This window comes from Stegastes partitus, unplaced genomic scaffold, assembly GCF_000690725.1.
Source record: "Stegastes partitus isolate 25-593 unplaced genomic scaffold, Stegastes_partitus-1.0.2 Scaffold1723, whole genome shotgun sequence".
Taxonomy (NCBI): Eukaryota; Metazoa; Chordata; class Actinopteri; family Pomacentridae; genus Stegastes; species Stegastes partitus.
In genome coordinates, this window is record NW_007579454.1 from 44,847 (window position 1) to 60,107 (window position 15,261).

The following is a 15,261-nucleotide window of genomic DNA, read 5'->3' on the forward strand; positions in this document are numbered from 1 at the left end:
TGTGTGTGTTAAGCTGGGGTCCAATCTGGTGTTTAGATCTCACGGCTGGAGGTGTCACGGCCCTCATCCACACACACTCACACACACGCAGCAGCAGCGCAGGAAGTATCGGAGCTCCGTGACGCAAGACTGTGCTGTCAAAGCCCCGTCCCTTAAACCCCAGTGTTTGTGTCAGAGTGCGGACGCAGGGCGACGGACTGTTACTCTGGTTTAGCCTCTCTCTCTGTCTGTCTGCTGTTGTTTCCTCTCTTCACCTTTCTCTGTCACCCCTTTACCTTTTTTATCAGATGTGAGTGAGAACTTTTCTTTCTGGTGCTCTGATCTTTTAACAGCGTACACATTTTAGTTATGCACACTTGTAAAGTATATTTCAATCTTTTTGTGCACATATACTCTGCAGTACACATCTCTCAGTACTGCAGCCCTTGTCAGACGTGGGATACGTGACGTCGCTGGCTTCGTTAGTCTGTTAAAGTGACTGTCATTCAGACATGGGTCACTTTTACGAGGTGTGTCAGAAAAGTTTCAGGACTGGTGTCATAAAAGATATATTTTAAATCCAGACTACTAGTTTTTCCCCTTCATTGTAATCCTCCTGGAGTCTAACACCCTCCTCCAGCCTTCTCTTCACGCCGCCATGCACTCCTTCCTGGATCCTCCACAGCTCCGTCGTCACAGCCATCTTGATGTCGTCCACGTCTTCTAAACGGGTCCCCTTGATGACCCCCTTGAGCTTGGGGAAGAGGATCACACAGAGCCAGGTGGAGTGAGTAGGGAGGTTGCTCCAGCACAGAGATGTTCTTCGCTGCAGGATCTCTTTGTAGACGAGCTGGTTGATCGTCTGAAGGAGAAAACTCGTAGTTTGTAGTTTGGGTTTGAAATCTATCTTCTGTGACACCAGTCCTGGAACTTTTCTGACACACCTCGTACGTTAATTGTCTTCATGACTTCATTCACACACACCCACCACAGTGACGGAGGAAGCTGCTCCTGCTGGTCATCGTACTCTTGAGACTGGACAGTACATTGAGTGATGCATAATACTGCATTCATACCAAAAGCTTTGACTCGAGCTGAAGATCGGTGGTGTGACAGCTCCCCTGTCTGATGTAATGAAACGTCTACAGCGTCACTGACAGCTTGTGATCCGGTCTCCATGTGGGAGATGCTTTATAAGTAAATAATGAGCTTACTGTGTGTAGCTTTCTCACTTTGGAGACGCTCACACGGATCCTGCTGCTCTAACTGTGTCGCTTGTGAGGGCTTATCTGTTCATTTGTCCACAGTCTATCTCTACTGTATAATACGATTAGAGGAGGTCTTTCAGAAGAAACACAAAGCAATGCAATCAACCTGTATCAATCAAATGCAGCAGAGACGAGTGGATGTCTGATTTTAATCGACAGATTTGAGCTCTAACCCTGTCATTCCTCCAACACACCTAACTGGATGCATTCGTCTGAGCACTCATACCAAAGCTCTGTCAGACACGTGCACTTAGTCATAACACTGAACCCCCTCGCATACCATCAGTGTTTATATCCCCAAAAGAGTGCTTATCGAGCAGTGAGAGCTTCTGTCCCTCTGGCTCGGAGGCTGAGCTGAGGCCCTGTAATGTCATCTGTGTGGGAGAAGCCGAATCAGAGCGGTATAGACAGAACGCACGTACATTTTCCATAGTTTGGCCGCCTGTAAGACCGCTCTGTGAGCACGCAGACGGGTTTGTCCTACGCTGGTTTGAAGAGATGCAGTTTATTAACGCAGTGTAGAAAAAGAGACTGTAAGTTATTCATTAAAGCATCATGAATCTAGTTTTATATTTCTGTTAATGTATTTTATCAATCTATTCATTATGTACCTCTGCTGTGAATTCTAATGAACACCAGCACAAATTAGTTACTAAACATACAATAAATGGAGTTATTTGACTTTTCCTTCGTACTAAAATGACCACTTCTGCTTTAATTATGATATTAACGCGTCATGACTGTTGGATTTGGTTCACATGTTCATTATTTGAAACATAACCTTAATTTTATGTACAAAAAAAAAGTTAAAGCTGCACTATTGCAGTAGAATTACATATTTAAAAGAATATATAAACAGCCTAATTGTGTAAAAACTCTTAAACCTCTTAAGACCACATGTGTAAACATCAAATCTTGGGTTATATTACCACAGGTTTATTTATTTTTATTTTTATTATTGTTGTTAATTTTTTTGTATTTTAATTTTTGAAAAAAATATTTCTTTATTTTCTTTATATTTTTTATTATTTTTTATTCAGAAATAAAAAATGCATATCAAACAAGAGCTCGGGTCCTAAGAGGTTAAAGTTAAACAGACACCATGTGAGTTGTGGTCACTATGTCCTGGTTCTAGTCTTTATGTATATACGTCCTGCACATTACACGATGTGTTTGCTGTCTGTGCGTTGCAGTGGTCACCCTTTACTCCACACTGGGAGGCCCGGCCATCGCTCACGGGCTGAATGAGACTCAGGTCACCCACATCATCACCAGCAGAGAGCTCCTGGAGACCAGACTCAAGGTGTCTCTTCTCTTATTCATTTTAGACTATATATATAAATCATTGATTCTGTCAGTCCTGTTCTTTTTATTTGAGTTTGAATGTCATCTCTTCTTTTTATTGCACTTTGTAAAGCCCTTTGAGTTGCCTTTGCACATGATGTTCTTACCTTGGATTGCCTTGCCGCGCACAAAGGGGAGGTTTTGTTCTGCTCCCTCAGATTTACAGATAATTCATCAGAAAGCAACAGGCAGTTTTAATCTATCGACACCTCGTGGATGAGCACGAGTTCGACACGTAGGGTTGTAAATAAGGATCAGACAGTTTTAGAGCTTGTTTCATATCAGCTCCATCACCTGGTTCCAAACTGGTGTCATTTTGTCCAATCCTCCCTCAGACTTATTATGTGCAACGAGGACGGTTAGTTCAGTAACTCAGTGGTGTAAAGCTGAGATTTGTGTATCACATGTCTCTGGTCTCTAAGTAGAACAATAATATTAAGGCACCTTGTAAGTGGCTGTTAGCCATCCATCAGAGGGAACACACAGGAGCTGGTTGAGGAACAAAGGTGGACCACAGAGACGTCAACGTTAGAAGTGCCTGTGCTCGGTGTTATGGCTACTTCTGGACAGGTTCATTTCCCAAAGACAGATCATGCTCTGGCATTTCATTTCCCCCCCTTTTATTGAAGTGGCATAAACACAAAGCTCCTCTGTTTGCTCTCACACATCCTCTCTGAGAGCAAATATTGATGAAATGATGTGCGTGGGATTAGCGTTGACAAACCTGCTTCTCATCATGTGTCAGCGTGAACCCAACACGTGCATGCCTGTCATGTCTGGTGTGTGTGTGTGGTGTGTGTGTGTGTGTGTGTGTGTGTGTGTGTGCTTCAGGCTATCCTGATTGAAGTTCCGAGGCTGCAGCACATCGTCGTCGTGGACAACACGCCGACCACGTGGCCCGGCTATCCACGAGGCATCGGCGTCCACAACATGGCTGCGGTTCAGAAGCTGGGAGCCAGACCTGAGAACGGTAGGTTAAGTTAAAAACTAGTGTTTGATTTGCTCATTTTGCTTCTTAGAGTTAAACAGAATTAAAGAATTTGAGGGATGTTTTAAACCCTGTAAAACACTTTGATTGCTGTTTTTATGATTTAGATCAGGGGTGCCCAATCCTGGTCCTCGAGAGCCCCTATCCAGCATGTTTTAGATACTTCCAACACACCTGATTCAAATGATCAGCTCATCATCAAGCTCTGCAGAAGCCTGATAACGATCCTGATCATGTGAATCAGGTGTGCTGGAAGAGGGAAACATCTAAAACATGCTGGATAGGGGTTCTCAAGGACCAGGATTGGTGCACCCCTGGTTTAGATGTGAAGTAAGCAGGGTGTCCATCAAAAATAGATTCCCTGTGAGCAACAGCAATAAAATCAAAGAACCCTGCTTCACACGAAGCACTTTGTGTTTTAAATATTAAAATACCTGTTGTAGTGTCAGATGATGGTAAAATACACCTCGTCCAATGGAAGTAGCTTCAGGAGGGTTCAACATAAAATCATAGTGTTAGGTCACACTTTTAACCCGTTTCCTTTAGGACAGCGGGCCTAGTTTTGGCCATTAAGTGTAATTTGAGTCACTGTTGTGTCTCTATGTGTCCCTATTAAATATTTATTCCAATAATGGGTGTTGTTTAGCATTTAATGGCCACTTGGAGGCAGTGGAAACAAGCTACCGATACATTACTGACATGTTATCGCCCAAACAGAGTGAAAACAAATTTGTTAACCGTCAGTTGCTTCAAACCTAAGACAGCGTCTCTACACTAAAATACAGTATCGTCCCCTCAGCCCCCTGCAGAGTGAGCCTTAACGCACTGTGAACTCTCGTTTTCTTGCAGCATCTTTAAAACTCTCCCACTCCTGCTGCGGTAAATGAGATGGTCATGGTGGGGCTTTTCTCTGGGTGTGTGGGCGTGGGGGATTGGTATCAGTCCCATTAGGTCATGTGAATGAGGAAGCGCTAACATCTGTGTCAGATTAGAGTCGATACCATGCATGTTCAGTTAGCGGACGGATGAGGAAGAGTCCCCCCTCCCTCGTTTCTTTTTTTTTTCTTTTTGCCTTTTATTGAGGCCCCCTTGAACCGACTGACCCAAAACATGACAAGCTGGTAGTGTCATGTGCAGATAAAGGGAGAAGGAAGTTGGATTAGGAAGGGAGGATGGAGCTCTGGGATACAGGGGAGGGTCATGTTTACACACAGCGCTGTTAACTTCACATGACATCAAGTCTCGGAGCACACACGTCAACATGCCTCGTATCTGAGGAAGGGAAAAGACTCTGGGACTGTGATATGCTTTGCTCTGCCTTCTGGGGCCTGCAGAGTTTGGACGTCTTAGTTCTGTTTAGTTCCACATGACGCTCAGCAGAGAGGAAAAACAAAACCGAGCTCTCACTGGTTAAGTTTCTACTTGAAACCTAAAACTGATTGACTGACTTATTCAGATAATCTGAGAGGAACCAGACGGCAGCGAGTCCGTCACTTTGTGCTCTGTTGACTTGACATAAAGTGCCGCGGCTTTTCTTGTTCTTGATGAGATGTTGTGATTGTAAAGCTCGTCTGCTACAAACAGACAGCAACAGGAATCAGTGGGTAGAAGGGGGACTGGCTTTAGCTCTGCACTGGGAGACGCAGCCCTCTCATTCATCTGAATCAAACAAACCCGCTGAAGTGGTCGATTCCTGCAAAACAACGCAGCGTCATCTTACAAACTAAAAAACAGTTGAGTCTAGTTTAACTGCTGCTGCATTGCAGGATGCTGCGGTGGCAAATGTATGAAATAATCATTAGCAATGCAAACTCCTCAAGTGTTGCAGTGTTTTAGCTCCTTAAAAACTTTCAGGTTTATAGATCTGTTACTCAAACTGGACTTTCTGGCTTGTGTTTGAAAAGTTAACCCACCTACACATCGGCTGCGGCAAGTTTTGCAACTTCCTCACTTTGACCCTGAGCTTTGGTGGTCATCGGTGGAGGCTGCACACCTTCATCAGCTTCTAGTGCCGGCTTCAGAATCACACCTGAATGAATAAAACATAAAGAAAACTTTGTGGCGACCCAATAGCTGAATGGTCAGGGCACAAATGCCGTCCACCAGCGTCCCCATTTCGATGCATATCACTTCCCTGCTCTCTCCTCCTTATTTCCTACCTTATCTTCTGTACCTCCTTTCACACAACCTGCTCCTGACAGGAGTGTTGTGGCTTTTTGTTTTGCCTTGTTGGTTTGTGTGTAAGGAATGTAGACAGAACTGGAGACATTGTTTTATTTGTGCCTTTAAGCAGGCAGTGGAAGCAGTCATAGAGTAAAATTGAAATGTGTGTAAAGGGTAAGCTGGCATGGAGGGACACACCACACTCCAGCTGGACACAAATTCATGTGTGCAGACTCTCACAGACGTGGGAAGATGACTAAATTTACGGACCCTTGCGTACTCGCAGACGTGGAAAGTATTGCGTAGGTCTTATGCTTTTCAAATCCATGAGTTTGCAAAAGTCTGCATGACATAGATTTGATCTTCTGCCCGTTGGCGTCCACACGCAGCCCAAAAATTGCACAGCGACGAAACTTAAAGTGCATTTGTGTCGATGCTCAGCAGCAGCGAGGATGTGCAGAAGACATGGAAGCCGTCCCACAGCGCATGTATAGGCCTAAGATCTCCCAGCAGCTTATAAAATAATATAGTAACTACAACAAATAGCCTGGGGGGTCCACAGTCACACACGTGCATGTCCACCAAGGAGTACAATCAAAGCTTTATGCATCATGCCTCTGATTCCTGAACGCCAGCGTACTACATGAAAGCACACACGAGAGCCACGTTATGCCAGCTGGTTTGGTTCAGCCTGAACAAGCAAAGATGAGCAACAGTGACAGAAGGGGGTCCTCTCAGTGGCATCGCAGTGCAGTGTGTTTGTGAAAGAGGCTGCTGCTTCTATCTAATAAAGGCTAGAAAAAATAGGAAAAAAAAAGGCGACTAGGAGGACCAAAGTAAATGCAGCCAGGATTGAAATTACAGCTGACAACGTAGTTTCCACCAAGTGGATGCAGCTGAAGGCCTGGAAAATAAAGACGACTACTGAGGAGGGAAGACTGAAGAATGATGGAGAGAGTGTCAGGACGAGAAGAGGAATCGATGAAAGAGAAAAGACAAGCAAAACATTAGAAAGAAAAAAAAATGAAAGGGGAAGATAAGAGTAAGACGAAAGAGCAGTGACGGAGTGGAAATAGCGTTTTTGGCAGCACAGTCAGACACAAACTGTCCGCTGTGCCAAGAGCGGCCTGATTGTTTAATATCATAGCTGACTATTTTCCATCCACATGTTTCACTCTTTGAAATATTACTTTGGCCTTTGAAATACAAATTTTCTTCTTTTTTTTCTGTGTCTTTTCTGAAATCTGCTTATCATGTACACGTGAAACAAACGGATAACAATCCTTTTATCTTATATTTACTCCAAGAATGAGCCTCTGTGGACAGGATATAAACATATACGCATTCTTCAGCAGCTGCAGTTTAGTCTGTGTTCTTGTGCGTCTGTGTTCAGTTAATAATATATATGCATATATACACACAAATCACAGTGTCCTGTTACAAGCCGTTACTGTGACTCGGTCATGTTGAGCTCTACAAGGCGTGTGCATGCGTCTGTCTGGTCTGTTCACATTTCAGCGGCACGTGAGCGAAAGCAGCCGCTGCCCTCGGACATTGCAGTCATCATGTACACCAGCGGATCCACAGGCATCCCAAAGGGCGTCATGATCTCCCATAGCAACATCCTCGCTGGCATCACAGGAATGGCCGAGAGGATACCCAACCTCTGGTAACGCAGCTGGCTTACGATATATTACAGCTTTGGAGATGTGTGACTCTACATATTAACAATGTGTAATCAGATTGGTGATTGAAAGTGCATCGATTTTTGGCTCTTTGTATAAAAAACATGTTTAAATTAGGAAAGATTTTTTTTCATGACAGAAGCCAAAACAGATATTGCATCAAAGAGTGCTGAACTACATGTAAAGTAATAGTTTGACTTGTTAAGAAACACCCTTATTGGCTTGATACCAATTCATATCTGTCCGTAAAATGTGAAGCTATAGGGAAGAGCATAGGTGCCAACTTGACACGTGCACATGAAGAGTTCACGGTTTTATTAAATTAACTCCCTGAAGCAGCACATTTACATCGTACGGAACCCCGGAAGGGACATGGAGAGAAAAAACAAAAAAAACAGGGAGAGGAAAAATAAAAATAATAGAGGTATCTTTGGAAGATCTTGCAAAACTTTCTCGGGATCTTGCAAATGTCGCATCACTTTTATTGGACGTTTTGTGAAAACTGTGTCTGTTGCTCAGCACTGCTTGAATGTCTTTATGTTTTAGGCCGATTTGAAAATAAAACTCAGTAAAACTCACGTACAGGTGGGTGTCCTCCACTGTTGTTTCTCCATACTGCCAAAAAAAACCTAGAAGTATTCCTTTTCTTCTTCTTCTTCTCCTTCTTCTCCTTCTTCTGCTTCTTCTTCTTCTTCTTCTTCTTCCAGGTGCATTACTGCCACCTACCGGATTGGAGTTACCGATAGTTAAGCAAGATCTTGCAAAAGTTATTGCAAGAACTTTTTTTTTCTTTCTCCATGTCCCTTCCGGAGCCCTGTAACGTTGCTCCCAGGGTTTTCCCTGCACAGAAGAATTTTTAGTGCACCCAAAGCGATTTTAGCCGGCGCTAGGAAACATCACCAAAATGCTAATAATTAGGAATACCTTTTTCGTTCAGGGTTTCATTTACTTAAGAATAATAGACATTTTTGTTTATTAAATTGTCAAAAATTACAGGTGAATGCATAGATCCCTGTCAAATAAGGTAACGCCTCACCTTTTCTGGACAGATCGTGCTTCCTGTTGTGTGTCGTCACCGTCAAAGGCCCATTCTGAGCCAGGAAGCCCTGATTACACAGTCGAGCAGACACACTGGACCTTTCAATTCTTAAAACACACTGTAGAGCTTCAAATTACTGGAGGCCTGTATTCTTTGCCAAAAAAAAAAAAAAGCACTGGATGACTGGATTCTTGTAGCTGCTTTTTTTTTTTTCAAAGGAATACTTTGTCATGATGGGAAATGTGCTTATTCAGACAAGCATTACCATCATTCAAACAAAAACCGAGCCATCTCTCTGGGGAAAGATAGGGGTGAGAGGAAACGTACGAGGGAGGGAGCTCAGAACGAGACGGAGGAAGACTCGGGGAGGATGGGAGTCAGGGTGAGATGGATGGAGGTTACAGGGGTTACAGCTGTTATGATCTCAATCTGACTCCTTAGGAAATAAGGACTCTCCTTTGTGTATTAAATAATCCGACTGTGTAAACCTCCCTGTAGTGTTTGCCCGGAATTTCAAACTCGTTGACTGAAACGTGATTCCAAGTAGTAGTCGTGTTGAGACGATCGTGTGTCCAGTGGCTCATATTTAACTCTAAGCAAAGGAAAACGTGACTCCGGTTTTGTGCAGATAGTTTAGATTTGACAGATTATTATCCTGTGATTTCTGACTCAAGATGGTAGTTTGTTTTAAAAGTGGTTATGCATTTTAAAATAACATTAAATGAGCCTGATTGCTTCCACAAAATACAGCTTGACGTTTAAAGACAGAACCCTGGTTTCCAGCACATCTTTACAGTGATGTGATCGTACCTTTGTGTTCACAGTGAGGAGGACACCTACATTGGCTACCTTCCTCTGGCCCATGTACTGGAGCTGAGTGCAGAGCTGGTATGTGTTTCCCATGGATGTCGGATCGGCTATTCATCACCTCAAACTCTGGCTGACCAGGTGAAGAAACACTGAACCTCAAGAACACTTTATGCTTTTTAGGAGAACAGACTGAACTGTGTCCCCACACCCAGGAATGGAAAAGTAAAAAAAAAACTGAATCAAAACATAACTTTGCTCATTAAGTTTGACATTTAGGAAAATATGCTGTTTGCTGTCAGGTGTATGAGAAGATCAGTCCTGCACTCATGCTATATGTAGTTAAAACACATTCCAGCTGATGTTGCTCAAAGATATTTCATATTTCAGTGTAGCTGCCGTGGGTGGCCTCAGAGCCAGACTGGTGCGTTTTCAAATAAGTGGAATTTGTGACAAAACAACAGCAACACAGATAATTGGCAAAATGCCGCATGTCGTATTTGATAATTAGCTAATCTGATAATCAGTCGACCCCTGGTACTAGTTACCAAACATGAACTCTAGTGACCTTTTGGAAGTGCTGCCTGTTTCCTCCTGTTTCCAGTGCATGCTAAGCTACGCTAACTGGCAGCAGGTCCCTCCTATGTATTCGTAGCACAGACATGAAAGTGGTTTTGATCTTTTCTTGGCAGGAAAGTGAACAACATCAAGTTTAGAGCACTGGGACCAGTATCGGAGCATTTCATCACCCAGTCCTTTAAACATTTCTGTAAAATTGTTCAGATTAAAGCAACCTAAGACGTATTTAAACATGGAGACAGCATTTACTATTTGACCATTAATGGTTTTTCATCGGGCTGCAAGGTGGCGCAGTTGGTTGCACTGCTGCCACCGGGATCTTTCTGCGTGGAGTCTCCATGTTCTCCCCGTGCAGCGTGGGTTCTCTCCGGGTTCTCCAGCTTCCTCCCACAGTCCAGAAACATGCTGAGGTTAATTGGTGATTGTAAATTGTCCGTAGGTGTGAATGTGAGTGTGCTTGGTTGTCTGTCTCTAAGTGTAGCCCTGTGATAGACTGGTTACCTGTCCAGGTGAACCTGCCTTCACCCTGAGTCAGCTGGGATAGACTCCAGCCCCCCATGACCCTAGTGAGGATTAAGGTGTAGAGATGATGGATGAATGGATAGTTTTCCATCACGCTCTGATCAGTGAACCAGACAACAAGTGTATTATTTAAACTATATATACTTTATAAATGGTTCCATGCAAACACACTTCCTTAATGCACACAATCCAAAGCTTAATACCAGAGGAAAAGACAGGTATTGGTTCAGATGCCGGACATCAAATGTGTGCAACCATCAGTGTGACTGTCGCTTCCTTTTCTCATCCAAAGTCAACCAAGATCAAGAGAGGAAGCAAAGGAGACACCAGCGTCCTGCGGCCCACTCTGATGGCAGCTGTCCCGGTAAGCCGAGACAGAACACTCAGCACAGCACAGCGCACTGCTCAGTGAGATGCTGAAGGAGCCTCAACGTTTAGAGCATCTCGTCGAGTCACGTGTCTGGAAGCAGATTAGATTTCAGTCTGTTCATAGTTCAGCTGCAGCGTAGCGGTGACAGAGTCCAGCAGGCCTGCATCTGTGGCTGTGACGTAAACACTCTGCATCCCACCGCTGCTCTTTATCGCTAAACAATGTGAGACACCCAGAGGCTCAAGTGGCCGGCCGGTCCTGCTTGTCTTTGAAGTGTATTTTATTTCTTTAATCCACTTCAACAGCACCGATGGGCTTTACTCAGAACCTGGTTGTATTTACTCTGTTAATGAAAGGGCAGAGCAGACGTTCACACGCCCAGAGTGCTTCATCAGATGTAGCAGGAGTTTACATTTGGAGGAAGTGGGACATGCTGCGTGAACAAATGTTTGCAGTGTTAAAGAGAATTGAATCTGTCAGGGTGTCGCTGCACTCCAAGAAAACAGGATTAAAGCTGCTGTGACTTATTTGTTTTCTGCCGCATTAAACAACAACTTGAATGTGCGAGAAACAACTTTTACTTGTTCACTAAGAGAGAATTGCCACCTGAATCTGCAGGTCCCTTTAGCTCAGCGGTGCGTTTTAGCGTCTTTTTGCTCCCTGTTTTGGTTTGACAGCTTTAGGTTCAGTCCTACTCTTTTCTTCATCCGTGTTTAGAGCAACAGGAGGCGGCTGTTCTCGAGCTCTGAAGCTGACTCAGCGCTAAACAGACACAAATCCAGGTGTTTGATATCAAAACAGAAGAGAGTGAAAGTGAATGCTGGCCGGAAACATGACTTCAAATGAAAGCGAAGGTTTGCTCAGTGTGTTTACAGCTGGTTTCCATTTATGGTTCAAGATTGTGGTTTTACTTTTATTTGGGCTGCTTCCGCTAAACATTTCTCTAGTTGACTTGTACGGTCATTAAATCCAGCTGTTAGTCAACAAGTGGTTTCACATTTACTAAATCAATTTGGTTATCTAAATCTCTATTTTTTGGGGTGCATTGGACATAGACTGTATAAAAGATGGACGTAGCAACTGGCCCTGAAAAATGAAGCCAACCCGGAAGTGTCAAAAACCTGCAGCATCACTACGTCCACTAGCTGCTGGCTCCACAAAGCCCTGGCTCCCATAGACTGGAACTGGAAAAGAAGTGATCACAGATCACCAAATACTGCATTCCTACAGCTCAGGATTGTTTTCTTATTAGTTTTCATGGTTAAATCCAGAGATCAGGTGGCCAATCTGAAAATAAATCAAAACTCAATTTTTAGAACATGTTGCGGGGCAAGGGGCGTGGCTGGCTTGATTGACAGTCGGCAGCGACCATACAGACGAAGCGAGCAGAAGGCGGTAAATGTGGGCGGGCAGAGAGGGCCCGCCTCTCAATCCGTCTGACCAATCGCTGCTCCTATGGCTCCGCCCCCCTCCCACGATTTTTGCGTCACTGACTCCAAAAATCCAAGATGTCAACCAGGAAGTAGCAAAACCCTGGCTTCATGTTCTCAGAGCAGAAACCAACGGGTGACGTCACGGCAGCTACGTCCATCTTTTATACAGTCTATGGCATTGGACAATGATATGAGTTCCGGGACTGAAAGAGGTTGTTTTAAGTATCCTAACATTGTTAAGACTATGAGAGAAGAAACAAACCAAAACTCCTCATCGACCTGTGTTGGGATCACCTCTAACTTTTGTTGTGATCTTCTGTAGCTAGCGAGTTAATGAACCCTTTCTCTAAACTCATTTGTGTAAATGTTCACCATCAACAAACTAACAGAAAACTTAAAGGTGTTTTGCTTTTGGACACAGCTGATGACGATGAACCTGTCAGGGAGGTCATTCATTCTATCATGATGGACAACATTACAGCCTCCTGCACTTTCCTTCATTTATCACCTTGTTTGCCAGTATTCTGACCAGCCAAAGCTAGAGATGTCCATGATTCAGTTTTGATGAGTCAGTTAGTAGCTGCTGATACCTCAGACATCATTGAGACTAGTTGGGTATTGGTCCGGCTAAGCTCTTGAACAGTGTTGGGAGAAGTGATGGCGGCTGCTGTGGTGGATCAGATCATTAGAAAACACCATGAAGCCGAAAGCGCTCATAAGTGATGACTGTGGGGGAACAACAGCTTATCAGAGACTTGTGGTCGAAATTCACCAGAACTTTGGGCTGAAGCTGCTCTGACGTGGTGGAAACACGTCCGTCATACCGTCGTATGTGAGTAGTGGTGGTAGTAGTGGTGGCTCCAGACATCTGCAACGTCATTTCATAAAAACTCTTATCAGAGGTTTGTGTAATTACGTTTGCGCTGGGCTTCAGTTTGAGATATCGACAGTGACTTGTTCAAAATGGCGCTTAATTTAAGATCTAAAAAGAACAACGCAGATGCATTGAATTAAGGGGAATTAAAGATATATTGAACTAGTCTGAAGATAAGAAACTGAAATTACAACCAGTGATAATTCAGCTGCAGTTCAGTCATAAGAAACACACTGATGGTAGAAGTGAGGTCGACATGTGGAAATGTTCTTTTGGAACCAGGAAGAGAGGAATTAAGGATGTCTCTACATAACCAGTCGAGCTATTAAATGTGAAAACATTTTGCCATCGGACTCTGTCCCTCTCTCACACATCCCGAGGACAGCCCCATCCTCCACCCCCCATCTCCCAGTGGTCGTAGTGTGGAGGCCAGAGGGCCCCGGTTTCTGGGACCATTCACAGCTGTAAACAGAACGTGAGAAAGCCCCATGTGGTTATCCCCACGACACGCACACACACTCACTCACACACACACACACACACACACACACACACACTCACACACTCACACACACACACACACACACACACTCACACACACTCACACACATACAAATTGTTTGCTGTGATATGACAACAGGCTGCTGCATGAGTCCTGTGTCGACTTCCTCTCTCACTGCTTCGGCTCCGTGCAGACCCACGTACACACACACACACACACACACACACACACACACACACACACACCGACCAGGACCAGCTGTTTTTTATTGCTTTTTTGTTTGTGCCCTTTCCCCCATTTAACTGTGAGTCCGGCTTTTGAAGACACTCGGTTGATTTGAAGGATGAAGTGTTCTTACTCTGTGGGTTTCTGTTCTCTCCGCTGCAGTCCCCTTGGCAGCACAAAACTGTACCACTTCCTATGACTGACATTCCTCTTCCCAGAACTGTTGTGTTCCTGTCTCCGGTTTAGCCCATTTCATCCAGTTTCTCTTTTACAAATACTGAAGTTCACACAAACATGCATAAATGGAATGTCAGAATATTGTTGTGGTCAAATCAGATGATGCAGCCTCATCAGGTTTTACAGCACATCTTACCAACACGTTAGACGCCATTTAAAGAAAACCAGCTGATGATGAAGGTGGAAACAGAGCCAAAGAGAGAGAAAATATGAGATTTGGACACTAAAGATGCTCTGATTTGCTATATTTAAGAAGGTAATTTGCTAACATTTTGATCCAAAAGGCAGCCAGTAATAAGTGGTGGCCACAATTCAATTAATGCAGCGTTAAACTTGCATTAACTTTATTTTAAGCAAGTAAGCATGTCAGTGCTTATTTATATGGTGGCAGAGCAGGTTTCCACTGCATGTACGGCTGCCTGCTTCACCTTTTGCCCCACCACATGCTAAAGTGTCCTTGGGCAAGATGCTGAACCCAAAGTTGCTCCCAATGGCAGGCGAGCATCCTTCACTAAAGTTCTACCACCAATGTGTGTGTGACCGTATGAGGTGTGTCAGGAAAGTTCCAGGACTGGTGTCACAAAAGATATATGTCAAACCCAAACTAGGAGTTTTCTCCTACAGACGATCAACCAGCACGTCTACAAGGAGATCCGTTTGCTTTGTTCAGTGTGCGAGAAGAGGCAGAGTTGTGTCAGGACCAGTGGAGGCTGCGTCACCATGACAACCTGCTCACATCGCCCTGAGCATCCCACAGGTCCTGGCTGAGAAGAACATCTCCGTGCTGGAGCAACCTCCCTACTCACCCCACCTGGCTCCGTGGGGTTGGTTCCTCTTCCCCAAGCTCAAGGGGGTCATCAAGGAGACCCGTTTAGAAGACGTGGACGACATCAAGATGGCTGTGAGGACGGAGCTGAGGAGGAGAATCCTTCCAGGAGTGAAGAGAAGGCTGGAGGACGGTGTTAGACTCCAGGAGGATTACTGGGAAGGGGGAAACTTGTAGTACGTAGTTTGGATTTGAAATCTATCTTTCATGACACCAGTCCTGTAACTTTTCTGACACACCTCGTATGTGTGAATAGGAAACACTATAAAGCACTTAAAGGTGCCGCTAAGATAGGAAAGTGTCACCATTTACCATTTCAGAAAAACATGAGTGTTCACTATCTTTTCAGCTTTGTTTTTGGTCTCCACCAGCTCCTCTTTGGCTACCAGACGGACAACATAGACTGTTCACCCGCTAGTT

General features: G+C 44.2%; 1 protein-coding gene across 1 annotated transcript in view; it reads left to right on the forward strand.

The window, feature by feature from the left end:
- The window catches only part of LOC103372268 (acyl-CoA synthetase long chain family member 3), a 59,303-nt gene that overhangs the window by 36,334 nt on the left and 7,708 nt on the right, over positions 1 to 15,261 (forward strand). The window contains exons 5-9 of the mRNA XM_008301866.1: positions 2,441 to 2,550; positions 3,423 to 3,561; positions 7,261 to 7,411; positions 9,291 to 9,414; positions 10,667 to 10,738. Of these exons, the coding sequence (XP_008300088.1) occupies positions 2,441 to 2,550; positions 3,423 to 3,561; positions 7,261 to 7,411; positions 9,291 to 9,414; positions 10,667 to 10,738 (596 nt within the window). The remainder of the gene's footprint in view (positions 1 to 2,440; positions 2,551 to 3,422; positions 3,562 to 7,260; positions 7,412 to 9,290; positions 9,415 to 10,666; positions 10,739 to 15,261) is intronic.